This window comes from Vigna unguiculata, chromosome 11 (genome assembly GCF_004118075.2).
Source record: "Vigna unguiculata cultivar IT97K-499-35 chromosome 11, ASM411807v1, whole genome shotgun sequence".
Lineage (NCBI taxonomy): Eukaryota > Viridiplantae > Streptophyta > Magnoliopsida > Fabales > Fabaceae > Vigna > Vigna unguiculata.
This window is the reverse complement of record NC_040289.1, coordinates 38,613,035-38,629,189: the sequence shown is the minus strand read 5'-3', so window position 1 is coordinate 38,629,189 and position 16,155 is coordinate 38,613,035. Positions and strand designations below refer to the sequence as shown.

General features: G+C 33.3%; 4 protein-coding genes across 4 annotated transcripts; 3 read left to right on the top strand and 1 right to left on the bottom strand.

Annotated features, from left to right (window-relative positions):
- The first annotated feature begins 1,810 nt into the window (after nucleotides 1-1,810).
- Nucleotides 1,811-2,637, top strand: LOC114169664 (auxin-induced protein 15A-like). The gene has a single exon (XM_028054915.1). The coding sequence runs from the start codon at nucleotides 1,943-1,945 to the stop codon at nucleotides 2,198-2,200; it is 258 nt and encodes an 85-aa protein (XP_027910716.1). The 5' UTR covers nucleotides 1,811-1,942; the 3' UTR covers nucleotides 2,201-2,637.
- A 9,923-nt stretch (nucleotides 2,638-12,560) lies between these two features.
- Nucleotides 12,561-13,385, top strand: LOC114169656 (auxin-induced protein 15A-like). Its single transcript, XM_028054907.1, has one exon. It carries the CDS (start codon nucleotides 12,971-12,973, stop codon nucleotides 13,247-13,249), a length of 279 nt encoding a protein of 92 aa, XP_027910708.1. The 5' UTR covers nucleotides 12,561-12,970; the 3' UTR covers nucleotides 13,250-13,385.
- Nucleotides 13,386-14,209: 824 nt separating this feature from the next.
- Nucleotides 14,210-14,587, bottom strand: LOC114169665 (auxin-induced protein 15A-like). The gene has a single exon (XM_028054916.1). It carries the CDS (start codon nucleotides 14,549-14,551, stop codon nucleotides 14,297-14,299), a length of 255 nt encoding a protein of 84 aa, XP_027910717.1. The 5' UTR covers nucleotides 14,552-14,587; the 3' UTR covers nucleotides 14,210-14,296.
- A 669-nt stretch (nucleotides 14,588-15,256) lies between these two features.
- On the top strand, nucleotides 15,257-15,729 carry LOC114169659 (auxin-induced protein X10A-like). Its single transcript, XM_028054910.1, has one exon. It carries the CDS (start codon nucleotides 15,348-15,350, stop codon nucleotides 15,624-15,626), a length of 279 nt encoding a protein of 92 aa, XP_027910711.1. The 5' UTR covers nucleotides 15,257-15,347; the 3' UTR covers nucleotides 15,627-15,729.
- The last annotated feature ends 426 nt before the right edge of the window (nucleotides 15,730-16,155 follow it).

The window sequence follows — 16,155 nt, the reverse complement described above, 5'->3', positions numbered from 1 at the left end:
TTACGGTCACAAAAGGTTGTGGAAGTGACGAATTCTCAACTAATTGAATATTCTTCAATCCTTGAACTATTTTAAGATAAAACCATCTTTTGTGGGATGAAAATTGAAATTAACTATCTTTCTCCTGGAATGGGAGATTATTGCCCCAGTTTGTAATCTGGTTTCTCAAGATTATTGCCCCATTTTTTTATTGGATAAACATTGAGAAAAGATAATGCAATAAAAAGAGAGGTTTCCCCATGAGATTTTTTAGGGGGCAGAATCACATGGTGATGGATGGGATGAAGTAATTTCTCCCTTTTTTTTTTCTTTCTTCTGTAATGTTTGTTTAACAATCCAAACAACCAAAATAAACAATCTCATCCTCTTACAAAATGAAAACTATGTTCATAGAATAATTATATATAGATAGATAGATAAAAGAATCCTTACATGATGCATATGAAATTTCTATGTCAAGGGATGTTATCCATTGAAATTAACTGAAACAACACAACTGTCTTGGCTGGGGCAAACTCTGCCAGATGTATGAAAAACTTAAAAACCTCTGAAACTCGTTCTATTGAAATTGATGCTTCTCCTTTGCCCTTTCAAAAAATACTTATATCTCATTCCCCTCCCAGCCTTGCACTGATTGTGAAGCACTTGGGATTCTTATTTATGCTATGCAATTTTCGTGAATGAGTCTTTTTAGTGATGTATACCATTGTAATTGCCGGGAGAAGTAAACATTGAAAAGGAAAAAATAGATAGAAACTCAGAATTTTAATTCATCATCGTCACCGAAAATTTGGTAAAAATAGTTACAATTCGAGAAGATGCCTACTGTACAAAATGTCTCTAATAAGCTATGTCAGTCTCCTAAGGTTAGATCTATTGTTCACTAATTGAAATAAGAAATTGTATGTTGGAAGACATCTTCACTGCAAGGAATTGTGAGACCTCCCATGGGATGATCATATCCAAACTCTTCCTCAGCTTGATTTAGTAAGTCTTGGAATGATGGTTGGTTCAAGTAAGAGATGGGAATCACAAACCGATTTTGTTTCTCTCCAACATACACGGCAAAGTAGCCCTTGGGTATGTCTTCTGATTTTGAAGTTCCTTGTCTTGCTGTCAATGATGCCCGTCGGATTGCAGGAAAACGGAAACCCATTTTTTGAGCTTGTTTAAGGAAGAACAACAATCTCAAATTTACAGAGAATAAATTTGAATTTTGATGCTTGAGGATTCCGAAGGTTTGTGTTGTTTTTGAAGGTATAGGATAGTGTATATATAGATGCTAAATGAAGGAGAGCGTAGAGAAGAGATATTGCATGGTGTGGTCTACAGTACTTGTATGAAGCATAATGTAGGGTACAGGTGTGTAACCCCACCTTGTTGAACAACGGGAAACATTAAGCCTTTGCATGTTACCAATGAGACGTGGCTAAGTGAAGGCCTAATTCTGATCATGGATTAATTGGTATTCCACGTTTTGTCAAACATGCTTTGAACATGTTTTCTCATGTTTTCTTCACGTTACCTAATGTTGAATTACAGCTGGATAGATCAAATTATAAGGTAAAGGACAGTGAGAGATCATAGGCCATTATATTCATGAGATTTGAAATCATAAGTCATCTCTATTTCAAGTGGACTGGCTTGTGATAGTGTACTATCGACTATAACACTCCCATTAATCCCTTAGAAACACTTCTAAGGCAACACCATGTGCCCTTTTGGTCCTGTCGGTCACATAACTCTTATCTCATAGCCCACCATCCTCAATCATTGAAGTACCCAAAGATATCCTACAAAATTTTTCATCTATATATACTCATGGCTGCAAGCCTTTTAGGCATCCAAAATCGTTCACATCCTAAAGCATTTTAGCTCCAAAAACAAATATTTACAACTCTCTTTTCTCAACTTTCTCTTCCCAAGTATCATCATATAAAACATGGGTTTTCGTTTACTCGGTATCAGAAAGGCATCTTCAAAAGCTGTGGATGTGCCAAAGGGTTACATTGCAGTCTATGTTGGAGATCAAAGGAAGCGGTTTATGATCCCTGTATCATACTTGAACCAACCTTCATTTCAAGATCTTTTGAGTCAAGCTGAGGAAGAATTTGGCTATGACCATCCAACTGGTGGTCTCACAATTCCTTGTGGAGAAGATGTGTTCTCAGATATCACTTCTCGCTTCAATAGCTGCTAACTGCATGAAGATGGAACTGACTTAGATGTAGCCATATACTTGACACATTTTTGTATCATAGTTTCTTACCTTGAGAACATTTCCTTCTCCACATTTTTTGATGTCTGAATTTGTAAATGAAATTTAATCTGAATGAGAAATTTTGGGAACACCAACCTCTTTCACGTTTTATTCTCTCATAATGTACATATGATGAAAATATGATGTCTTTAAAAATGGCAAGTGTATGATGCATAAAATAAATCAACTAAGAACCTAATTTCTTTATCTGCTCTGCAACAACCAACAACAAAAAAATGACTGATACAAATGAGCACTTTATAACAAAGTGTTACCAAATTACACCTCTTCGTTCAAGCTATTTTCAATTATAACAATTGAAGAAGCAAAGATATAAAAAAGTTAATCTATGTTTATACAATTGAATTAGTTAAAATAAGAATAAAAAATAATCAATTACATACCTATAATGTCTTATTTGTTAAACATCTTCAAAAATTGCTATGTACACAACGTTTTTCTTTGTTTTGGAACCTGTTTTCAAATGGTTGTATGACTTCAAAAGTGCAGGATATAAACAAAATAAAAATAAATCTTTGATATAAGAAGAATTAGGTAAAAAACAAAAGACTCACAAAACTCCAACTCAATTAATGGCTGCCTCTGTATAACAATTTGAATAGTTTATCATTGTCAAGTTCGAGTCAAAAACATATATATAGTACAAAATATCTATTTCAACTTAGTTAACTCCAATCAAACCTGATATGTTGGTACTTTTGTAAGCATACTGAAAATATGATGAAAATAAGATATCTTTAAAGAAATGGCAAGTGTATGATACCTAAAATAAATCAATTAAGAACCTAATAAAAAACATACTATTGTTGCTTTGAGAAGCATTGTTGCTTTATGTCATTTGTTCTTCTGTTGTCTTTTTTTTTTTATCTGCAACAACCAACAACAAAAAAATGACTGATAAAAATGAGCACTTTATAACGAAGTGTTACCAAATTACACCTCTTTGTTCAAGCTGTTTTCAATGATAACAATTGAAGAATAAGCAAAGATATAAAAAAGTTAATCTATGTTTATACAAATGAATCGGTTAAAATAAGAATAAAAAATAATCAATTACATACCTATAATGTCTTATTTGTTAAACATCTTCAAAAATTGCTTTGTACACAACGTTTTTCTATGTTTTGGAACCTGTTTTCAAATGGTTGTATGCTTCAAAAGTGCAGGATATAAACAGAATAAAAATAAATCTTTGATATAAGAAGAATTAGGGAATAAACAAAAGACTCACTAAACTCCAATTCAATTAACGACTGCCTCTGTATAACAATTTGAATAGTTTATCATTGTCAAGTTTGAGTCAAAAACATATACATAGTAAAAAATTTCAATTTCAACTTAGTTAAGTCCAATCAAACCTGATATGTTGGTACTTTCACAAACATTGTTGTTGTGTTTAATTTATTTGTTCTGTTGTCTTATGTTTTATCTGCAACGAAAAATTCACTAATATAGAAGAACACTTTATAAAGAAATGTTATCAAATTACACCTCTTTGCTCAAGCTGTTTTCAAAATACATTTGTAGAATGAGATGTTACTAACTTACATGAATGTTTATTACAAACTTACATGAGATGTAGCACCAACTTCCTTGTAAGCCTTGCATCTTAGACAATGATTTTGCTCCAGTCCAAAACATGCAATGCTTTGAAAGATAACAATTGAAGAAGAAGCAAAAAGATAAATAAGTTAATCTATGTTTATACAAACGAAAGTTAAAATCGAATCAAAAATAATAAAATACATACCTATAATCTCTTCTTTGTCAAAGAGTTTCAAAAAATTCTTTGTACACAACATTTTTAGTTGTGTTCATGACATTTCCATCTTCATGCAGTATAAGTATTTTCAATCCTCTTTTAGTTTTTACTCTAGAAATAGCAACTCCTTTAGACTTTAGTCTGTTGCTTCTTTTGATATGCAAATGGATTTCCATTTTCTTGGTCTTCAAAGGTGCATTAATATTCAAAACATTAGAGTTTATGTTGGACAAAACCAAAAGGGTGCTTAAAAATGAAATTTACTAGCAGTGTTTATTGCAATTTTCCCTATATAATGCCCATGAAATTAAAGTGGTTACGTGAATGATTGTCTATATTCTTCAGCAGACTAAAAAAACTCACATATGATTTTGTTTATGTAGTGTAATTCAAGAGAACAATGAAGTGTTTTTTTATCCTGTAAGCAACCTTCTAATGTTGTTGTACTGTCCAACTGCTGAGACAAATGAACTGTGTGAATGATAAAAAAAGTACTTACAAATTGAATTTATTACCATTACTAAAATATTGATAAGAATAATGACATGTTACCCAGGGAACATGCCTATTTTAATGGTATCTCAATTTATTTTCATCTCCAAAAGTGTGAGATTGTAAGAATTCGGAAAGGGCAATGCAAAACATATTTAATTGCAGCATTGTTGTATGGTGAGATCAAGCAATGGTGGAGCTCATAGATGGGGAGAATATAGATACAAGTCACGTGTGACACAGTTGAATGATATAGCTCATTCTGATAAAATAAAATTTACCATATGGAGAAGTCCACTATTACCTGTGCTATTCAAAGGGACAACACATTTTAAATATGCTTGAGGCCATGAATTTTAATTTTTTGAGTACAGAACTTAAAACTGGGCAAAAAACAGAGAAGAGAACTTTGGTTGTGAAGATAAGATACACTTATGGAGGGGAGATAAAGAGCCTACTTACAATATTCTAGGTTGCAGTAGCTTATATGCTACAAAAGGGTTTCTCTCTAATTAACAAGAGAGATGTAAATCAGCATGGACTAAACGCTACCATTCATTCTTACCTAACCATTAATCATACAACTAACTTTCCCACAACAAGGTTTATAATTAATATCAACCTGAAAAAACTTAACAAACAGAACATAATATATATATATATATATATATATATATATATATATAGTAAAATCACATTTTCTGACAGAATGTCGTGCTGTGGATTAAAAAGAACAATAAACCCTATTTTTCAGGCAAGAACCTTCTACTTCTATCTACGGTTCTAATTTCAGAGAGTAGTGAACATTGTAATCAATTAACAAAAATACTTCTCAACTGATTTTGTTGTCATTAATCAAAAATTGGTAACAATACAGTCTAATGTTCAAGTATGTTATAGATGGAATGCAATTTCTGACTATTGAATATAAGGCTACGGATAGGAGGAGATCTGACACCATTATATTTTAGAGGTTTAGATCATACGTCACTTTTATTTGAACTGAACTCACTTTAGAAGGTGGGACTCGTACTATCCACTATGACATCTTACATTCATCCTTGAGAAAGTCCTACAAGGCAACACCATATGCCCCTGTCTCTCTATTGGTCCCATGATTCATATCTGATAGCTTTCCCCTTCAATTATTTATGTAGACAACAATTTCAAAGAATTCTTTCATCTTTATATATATTCAAGCCTGCAAGCATTAAGCACAACAAAAATCATTCACTTCCCAAAGCATTTGAAGTTCAAAGCTTGCATCTCACAAAATCTTTTTCCATTATTCCCAAGTCTCAATACTTACAACAATGGGTTTTCGTTTACCTGGTATGAGAAATGCATCATTTACTACAAACCAAGCATCTTCCAAGGGTGCGGATGTGGCAAAGGACTACCTTGCAGTGTATGTTGGAGAGAAAATGAAGCGGTTTGTAATTCCAGTATCATACTTGAACCAATCATCATTTCAAGACTTGTTGAGCCAAGTGGTGGAAGAATTTGGGTATGATCACCCAATGGGTGGTTTAACGTTTCATTGCAGAGAAGATCTGTTCTTGGATATCACTTCTCGCTTGATGAGTTGCTAATCCATGAAGATTAGATTGATGTAAATGTATAGACACAATTTTTGTAGCATACTTTCTTGCTTTGAAAATACTGTCTCCATTTTTTTTCCCATTACGTGGGGCGGTACAGAAAATGTTATGCAAATTTTTATACATGAAGAGTTTTCTTGCATATTTTCTTCATCTGGCATTCTGATCTAATTCTGATCTACAGAGTTGTCGAATAAGAGATTAGGTAGTTGTCTCTAACCAAATAATTCATAATGTCTCAGATTTAAGTTCTGCTATCATCTCTACATTTTATAATTAAGTTCAATAAAAATAATAATTACATTGTAAGAGAGAGGAAAAGAAGATAAGTTTTAGAAAACATCATCGATGCAATACAGAGAAAAACTCATTGAAGTTATAAGTTAGTCAATCTTCATATATGTTAGTCAAGCAGCGACACAATCTTAGCATGACGATGTTAGTTGGTTTTGCGGCTACAACAGGATAAGGCAGTGACGACTTCTCCACTATTTTAATATTCTTCAAACCTTGAACTATTTTAAGATATTACCATCTTTTTTGGGATGAAAAAATAAATGTTAGTGTCTCCAGAAAACTGTTACAAGTTAGAGAAGGCAAAAGGGTAGTATAAGATTCTCCAGAAAATGTAGAAAACGAGAGTGCCAAAGCCAAGAGTGTGTACTTGCAAAATATCATGTGGTACTGTCTTCGGTATATTAAGCATAAAGTAGAATACAAGCGTGTAACCCCACCTTATCAGACAATAGCCGACATAAAGCCTCAACATGCAACTAACCTAAGGTCTATTTATGCATTAATCCATATTCCATATTTTTCTCAAACATGCTTTAGCCATGTTTTGTTCACGTGGATTGATGTTGAAGCACAGCTGGATGATACATTTTGGGTGATGAATTATATGGCAACAATAGTGAGAGATCATACATATACTTTATTTCAATTGGATTCTGTTTGAAAGATGGAACTTGTGCTATCTTCTATAACATGTCATATTGGTCCCATGATTCACAGCATTTTCCCCTCAATTATTCAAGTATCAAACTATTCTTACAAACTTTTCATCTCTCTATATATGTATATCGATGGCTGCAAGCATTTAGGGCAACAAAAAATCAGTCACAACCAACAGCATTTGAACACAAAAAGTAGCATCTTATTATATTACAACTATCTTTCTCAACTTTCTCTCCCAAAGTGTCAATACATCAACATGGGTTTTCGGTTACCTTGTATCAAAAAGGCAACCCTGGCTGCAATACAAGGATCTTCAAAAGTCTTGCATGTGTGCCAAAGGGCTGCCTTGCAGTCTATGTGGGAGAGAAAATGAAATGGTTTGTGATCACGGTATCATACTTGAACCAACCTTCATTTCAAGATTTGTTGATACATTTTGGGTGATGAATTATATGGCAACAATAGTGAGAGATCATACATGTACTTTATTTCAATTGGATTCTGTTTGAAAGATGGAACTTGTGCTATCTTCTATAACCTGTCATATTGGTCCCATGATTCACAGCATTTTCCCCTCAATCATTCAAGTATCAAAGGATTCTTACAAACTTTTCATCTCTCTCTATATATGTACATCGATGGCTACAAGTATTTAAGGCAACAAAAAATCAGTCACAACCAACAGCATTTGAACACAAAAAGTAGCATCTTATTATATTACAACCATCTTTTCTCAACTTTCTCTTCCAAAGTGTCAATACATCAAAATGGGTTTTCGGTTACATGGTATCAGAAAGGCAACCCTGGCTGCAATACAAGGATCTTCAAAAGTCTTGCATGTGTGCCAAAGGGCTGCCTTGCAGTCTATGTGGGAGAGAAAATGAAACGGTTTGTGATCCCGGAATCATACTTGAACCGTCTTAATACTATGAAGATGAAACTGAATTAGATGTATACTAATTTTGACACATTTTTGTATCAGTTTATTATCTTGAACATGTTCTCTCTCAAGGTTTTTGTTATCTTACTTGAGCAACTGTATAAAAATGTTCATCTGAATGAGATATTTGGTACATGAACCTTGGTCTCACACATTTTCTCTTCATGTATCAAGTTGAGTCAGGGATACTGCGCTTTTAAATTGGTTACAATTTATGATAAATCAAATTCTATGATTCCAGTGAATAAGAAGTCAAAGACTCAATTAATAAGTGTTTGCTAACACTAAACGTAGTTACTCAAGTCAAAACATGTATGAAAAACAATTCCTCCTGATAAGTTACTCTGCTTAAATTCAAAAGGAATGCACCGCGATAAAGAAAAATTGATATCAATGGTGACTTAAATATGAAATCTCACTTCCAATACGAAGAAATTACCTGATGAAGCTTTCAAAAATCATAGACCGAAAATCGTGTGAACAAGTTTCCAGAAACTTCAGACAAACAGACGAAAAAAGAGAAGACGCACGATAACATAGATCATACAAAGACCAGAGAAAAACAAGAGTATATTTGTATATTTCTAACCCTGTAGAATTATAAAGACGCAGAAGGATGACAAATGGTTCAAATCAACAATCAAAGCATGGGAAATTTCGATTACTTGCCAGGCATGTTTTTTTCACTTCACAGACCACCAATCGAATCCCCTTTGAAATCGTTAGGGTTTGCAAACTTGCGCAAAGAAGCAACCTCTTACTATGACAATCTCACATTTGCAATCGAATGAATTCACGTTGAGTTGTACTATCTTCGAGCGGCTACAACGAAGAACTGGGCATGAGAAACCTTGAATGGATTTCGGTTTTCTCCCTTCACAATTTAGGGCTTTGGGCTCTATTAGGGTTCTTGCAATATTTCTTGTTATTCTTTCATATCACATTTGGGTGAGGAACAAAGAGGAAAAGAAACAAGAACGCGATCGGGTAGATTGGTGGTTATAGACGAGAGTAAGGAGAAGGATGTTGTATGCTGTGATAGAGTTGGAGAAATCAAAAATGGAAGAGAGAGGATTTGAGGAACGAGAGAGTTTGAGAAACAAGAATGATCTGAGTGAGGAGGAAATTAGAAAATCAAAACTTTATAGGGAAATAAAAGTGTTCCCGCCCAATTCTTTTTACTGAGAGGGAAACGAAAAATTTTAGAGACAGGATTTTTTTTTTTTAAATTATTCATTTATATCAAATACTATTATGTATCAATTAATTACAAAATGTTAGAACTATTAATCTACTGATTAATCCTTGTTCTTTATACATTTAGTTATTAAATTACTTTTTATATAAATAACAAAATTTATTGCATATACCAATCTATAATTTATAATAAAAATTACTTTCTATATAAATAACAACTATATTGTATATACGAATCTATAATTTATAATAAAGATTAAAATATTGGTTTAAAATTTTATAAAAAAATTTGTAACTGATTACTATATTAAACATATTTTATAAAATCATATTTATTTTAGTCGTAAATCAGTTACTAAAATATTATATATTAAATTATATTTTAGTGACTAAAAAATATTTGGTATCTAATTAATATATTAAAAATATTTTATAAAAAATAATTAACACTGTAGTTTTGACCTTAGATTTATGTCATTTTCGGTGTTACTGTAACTTCTAATTAGCTTGACTGACCTTTATCTTTTTCAGTAGTATTAGAAGTTTAGAGTTTACGGTTTAGTGGATGATATATTTTAAAATGATACAAATATTAGTTTTTTTATCTTTTGTAGATGTAATATTTTTGGTAATGACAATGAATGTTATCTAATAATTTATATGATGAAAATATAATGTCTTTAATTAGTAAGTGTATGATACATAAAATAAATTAATTAAGAACTTAATAAAAACATATTGTTGTTTTGAAAAGCATTGTTGTTTTATTTCATTTTTTTTTTTGTTGTCTATTTTTCTATCTGCAACAACCAACAATAAACAAATGATTGATACAAATAAGTATTTTATGACGAAGTGTTACCAAATTACACCTCTTTGTTCAAGCTGTTTTCAATGATAACAATTGAAGAAGAAGCAAATATATAAAAAAGTTAATCTATGTTTATACAAATGAATCGATTAAAATAAGAATAAAAAATAATCAATTATATACCTATAATGTCTTATTTGTTAAACATCTTAAAAAATTGCTTTGTACACAAGTTTTTCTTTGTTTCAGAACCTGTTTTCAAATGGTTGTGTGACTTAAAAAGTGTAGGATATAAACAGAATAAAAATAAATCTTTGATACAAGAAGAATTAGGTAGTATACAGAAGACTCACTAAACTCCAACTCAATTAATGACTGCCTCTGTATAACAATTTGAATAATTTATCATTGTCAAGTTCGAGTGAAAAAAATATGCATAGTAAAAAAATATCAATTTCAACTTAGTTAAGTCCAATCAAACCTGATATGTTGGTACTTTAAGAAACATTGTTGTTGTGTTTAATTTGTTTGTTCTGTTACCCAGGGAAAATGCCTATTTTAAAAAGAACAATAAACTCTATTTTTTCAGGCAAGAACCTTCTACTTCTATCTACGGTTCTAATTTCAGAGAGTAGTGAACATTGTAATCGATTAACAAAAATACTTCAGAACTGATTTTGTTGTCATTACTCAAAAATGGGTTACAATAGTTACAAGTTAGAGAATTCGCCTATTGTACAAAATCTATCTTCCAATCTATTTCAGTATCCTAAAGTGTTAAATGTATTTCCCCTTTAAGCAAGAAGTTGTATGTTGGAAAACATCTTCATTGCAAGGAATTGTGAGGGCACCCATGGGATGATCATATCCAAACTCTTCCTCAGCTTGACTCAACAAATCTTGGAAGGAAGGTTGGTTCAAATACGATATTGGAATCACAAATCGCTTCTGTTCCTCTCCAACGTACACTGCAAGATATCCCTTTGGGACTTGTACAGATTTTGAAGCTGCTTGCCTAGAATTAGATGATGCCTGTCGAATACCAAGTAAACGGAAACCCATTTTTGAGCTTTTGATGAGAAGAAAGAAGAACAATCAAGATTTAGAAGGAATGGACCGAAAAATTGATGCTTGAGAATGGGATAAAGATAGTGTATATATAGTTTTAAGGACTTCCTAGAAACAGAATTAGAAGGCAAAGAGTGTTAAAAGATGGAGGGTATACACATGAGATATCATGTGGTTCTGTCTTGAAAGCCTCTGTCAAGGATAAAGCTGTGTAGACATGTGTAAGCCCACCACCTTATCAAACAACCGAGACGTGCCTAAGTGATATTAAACGTTTATTCATGCATTAATTGGTATTTCATAATGGTGTAAACATGCTTGGGACATGTTCTCTTCAGATTGATAATGCAGCCTAATGTTGAAGATGGAAAGTAATTTCTGACTTGAATTATAAGGCTACGGATAGCAAGAGATCATACACCATTATATTTTAGAGGTTTATAGAAGGTGGGACCCGTACTATCCACAATAACATGTTACATTTATCCTTGAGAATAAGTCCTACAAGGCAACACCATATTACCATATGCCTCTGCCCCCTCTGCCTTCTCTTGGTTGGGAAGCACTGGTTTACTTATGTTGTGAAATATATGGGAATAGTCGAGTCTTGTTAGTGTTGTTGTATGCCTTTCTAATTGCTGGGAGAAGTAAACATTGAAATGAAAAAATAGATAGAAACTTAATATATGAATTCATCATCATTACTCAAAATTTGGTAATAATAGTTACAAGTTCGAGAAGTTGCCTACTGTACAAAATGTCTCTAAAAAGCTATGTCAGTCTCCTAAAGTGAGATCTATTGTCCATTAATTGAAGCAAGAAATTGTATGGTTGAAGACTTCTTCACTGCAAGGAATTGTAAGGCCTCCCATGGGATGATCATATCCAAACTCTTCCTCAGCTTGACTCAGTAAGTCTTGGAATGATGGTCGGTTCAAGTAAGAGATGGGAATCACAAAACGATTTTGTTTCTCTCCAACATACACGACAAAGTAGTCCTTTGGTATGTCTTCGGATTTTGAAGTTGCTTGTCTTGCTGTCAATGATGCCCGTCGGATGGCAGGTAAACGGAAACCCATATTTTGAGCTTGTTTAAGGAAGAACAACAATCTCAAATTTACAGAGAATGAATCTGAATTTTGATGCTTGAGGATTCTGAACGCTTGTGTAGTTTTTGAAGGTATAGGATAGTGTATATATAGATGCTAAAAGAAGTACTTGTATTGAGATATCGCGTGGTGTTGTCTGAAGTACTTGTGTGAAGCATAAAGTAGGGTGCAGGTGTGTAATCCCACCTTGTTGAACAACGGGAAACATTAAGCCTCCACATGTTCCCAATGAGACGTGGCTCAGTGAAGGCCTAATTCTGATAATGGATTAATTGGTATTCCACGTTTTGCCAAACATGCTTGGAACATGTTTTCTTCACGTTACCTAATGTTGAATTACAGCTGGATAGATAAAATTATGAGATAAAGGACAGTGAGAGATCATAGACCATTATATTCATGAGATGTGATATCATAAGTCTAATCTATTTCAAGTGGATTGGCTTGGGATAGTGTACTATCAACTATAACATCTCCCATTAATCCCTAAGAAACACTTCTAAGACAACACCATGTGCCCTTTCTCTCATAACGGTCCCATGACTCTTATCTCATAGCCCTCCACCCTTAATCATTCAAGTATCCAACGATATCCCACAAAACTTTTCATCTATATATATTCATAGCTGCAAGTGCTTAGTGCAACAAAAATCATTCACATCAATCCTAAGGCATATTAGCTTCAAAAACGAGAATCTCATTTACAACTCTCTTTTCTCAACTTTCTCTTCCCAAGTATCAACACATAAAACATGGGTTTTCGTTTGCCTAGTGTCAAGAAGGCATCCCTTCATACAATCAAAGCATCATCGAAAGCTGTGGACGTGCCGAAGGGCTACCTTGCAGTCTATGTTGGAGAGAAAATGAAGCGATTCATGATTCCTGTATCATTCTTGAACCAACCTTCATTTCAAGATTTGTTGAGTCAAGCCGAGGAAGAATTTGGGTATGACCATCCATTGGGTGGTCTCACAATTCCTTGTGGAGAAGATGTGTTCTTAGATATCACTTCTCGCTTCAATAGCTGCTAACTGCATGAAGGTGGAACTAACTTAGATGTAGACATATACTAGACACATTTTTGTATCAGAGTTTCTTACCTTGGCATCTTCCCTTTGTAAAAGAAATTTCATCTGAATGATAAGCTATCTCCACGAAGTTTTTGCTCACATTTGCTCACATTCTCTTCATCTTTCATCAATCAGATTTGAATTCAACTATTAACTCCGCATTTTATTACAAAATTCATTAAAAAAAACTACATAGAAATGATAGGAAGATAAGTTTAAAATGAAATGACTGATGTAACACAAATAAAACGAAGCATTCATGAAAATTATAAACTTTTGTTAACCTGAACTGCTTTGGTTTCACCTGGATATTTCTTTGTGTCAAGCAGTATCGCCATCTTTCCATGATGAAGTTCGTTGGTTTTACAGACAAAACATATGATATTCTGGTTTATGGTTCACTAATTGAATGTTCTTCAAACCTTGAACCAGTTGAAGAAATTTTAGTCACCTTCTTTTGGATGGAAAGAGAGATTAAGAATCTTAATCCTGGAACAGGTGATAAAGTGACTACCATATTTTATATAATATATAGGAATGTTATCCACTGAAATTAATAGGAACAACAAAACTTCATTTGAAGTCCATTATAACAGCCATGGCTCGGGAAAAATCTCGTGCATGATTGGAACCACGAATTTTTAATTTAACACATGTTAATAAAACTTCAAAAGTATTTTAAATTCATCCCTCATAAATTGATGCTGTTCGTTGACCATAGCGAAACACTATTACTCTGCTCTCCGTGATTGTGCAGATCTTGGTTTGTTAGGCTGAGGAATTTGTGAGAATAATCAAGTCTTTTTGTTGGAACATACAATCTTTTAGTATTGTCTAGCATTCTAATTGCAGGAAGAGGTGAACATTGCAATGACAAACAAAAAAAAGTTAGCAAGTGGAATCATCATCATTGCTCAAAATTTCATTATCATTTTTACATGATAGAGAAGAAGCCTATTTTACAAAAATGTCTCTACCAATGTATGTCAGTATCCTATAGTATGAAATTCATTGTCCACTCAAACAGTGAGTTATATGTTTGAAGACATCATCACTGCAAGGAATTGTGAGGCCACCCATGGGATGATGATATCCAAACTCTTCTTCAGCTTGACTCAATAAATCTTGGAATAGAGGTTGGTTCAAGTATGATAAGGGGATCAAAAACCGCTTCTTTTTCTCTCCAACGTACACTGCAAGATAGCCCTTTGGAACTTCTACAGATTTCCAAGCCCGTCGGATAGATGGTAAAAGGAAACCCATTTTTTTGCAAAGAATGAACCTAAATTTTGATGCTTGTGGATGCCAACGGCTTGTGTTGTGTGTGAAAGCAAAGAATGGTCTATATATAGATTTCAAGATTCTCTAGAAACCAAAGTTGTGGAGAAAATGACAGTTTAAGGTAAAAGAGGGTGCATATATGAGATATCACATGGTTCCATCTTTAGTACTTCTATCAAGCATAAAGTAGGGTACAAGTGTGTAGGACCTTATCAAACAATGGCCAACATAAAGCCTTCACATGCATATGTAATCAAATGAGTCATGCCTAATTGAGAACCTAAGGTCTCTTCATGCATTAATTAGTATTCCATAGTTCTGGAAACATGCTTCGAGCATGTTTTGTTCACGTGGCCTGATGTTGAAGAACAACTGGATGGTATATTCGGGCTGATGAATTATAAGGCCAAAGATAGCAAGAGATCATACAATTTTGAAATTTTGAAAGGTTCGTTCACTTTATTTCAAGGGGATTCACTTTGAAGTAACATGTCACATTGATCCCTCAGAAAGTCTTTCATTTCAAGGGCACACCATATGCCATTCTCTCCCTGTTGGTCCCATGACTCTTATTTCATAGCCCTTCCACCTCAATCATTCAAGTAGCCAACTATATCCTACAGAAACTTTCATCATATCTATATATACACTCATCTCTGCAATCATTTTAGGACAACAAAACTCAATCACAACCAAAAGCCTTTGAACTTCAAAAACTAGTATCTTATTTTCAACCTTCTTTTCACAACTTCCTCTTCAGAAGCATCAAAGCATAACAATGGGTTTTCATTTAGCTGGTATCAGAAAGATGTCTCTTTCAGCTTTCCAAGCATCTTCAAAAGCCATGGATGTGCCAAAGGGCTACCTTCCCGTCTATGTTGGAGAGAAAATGAAGAAGTTCTTCATCCCTGTATCATATTTGAACCAACCTTCATTTCAAGATTTGTTGAGTCAAGCTGAGGAAGAATTTGGTTATAATCATCCAATGGGTGCTCTCACAATTCCTTGCAGAGAAGATGTATTCTTAGATACCACTTCTCGCTTGATTAGGTGCTAGTTCCATGATGATGAAACTGACATAGATGTACAGTAAACTTGATCCATTTTTGTAACACTTTCTTTCCAATAGTTTTGTTACCTTAATTGCTGAGAGTAAAAATATATTCATCCGAATGAGAAGTGTCCTATTTTAACCTTTTTCTCGCATTAATTTGAGTTCATTTATATCAAATGACTATTAATATGTATCAAACTGAAATAAAACTATTGTCAACAAATTCATAAGATAAGCTTAAATAGAAGCCTTCGTAAACGTGAATCGCTTTGATTTCGTCAGACTCATCTTTGTGAACCATCCCTATTCAGTAGTCACTGAAACATCGGAGATGACATCCATATAAAGTCTCTTTGAATCAAATAACTAAATCACTCATACAAGGGAGGCATCATTTCCTTATGACAAAACAATTCTTCATTTGTTTCAGTTAACCAGCAGCATCATTTTTCACGTGATCATGTTAAATGATTTTGCGGCCAAAACCAACTATGTGTCAGTGATGGTTTCTTCACTGTTTTCACTGTTAGAA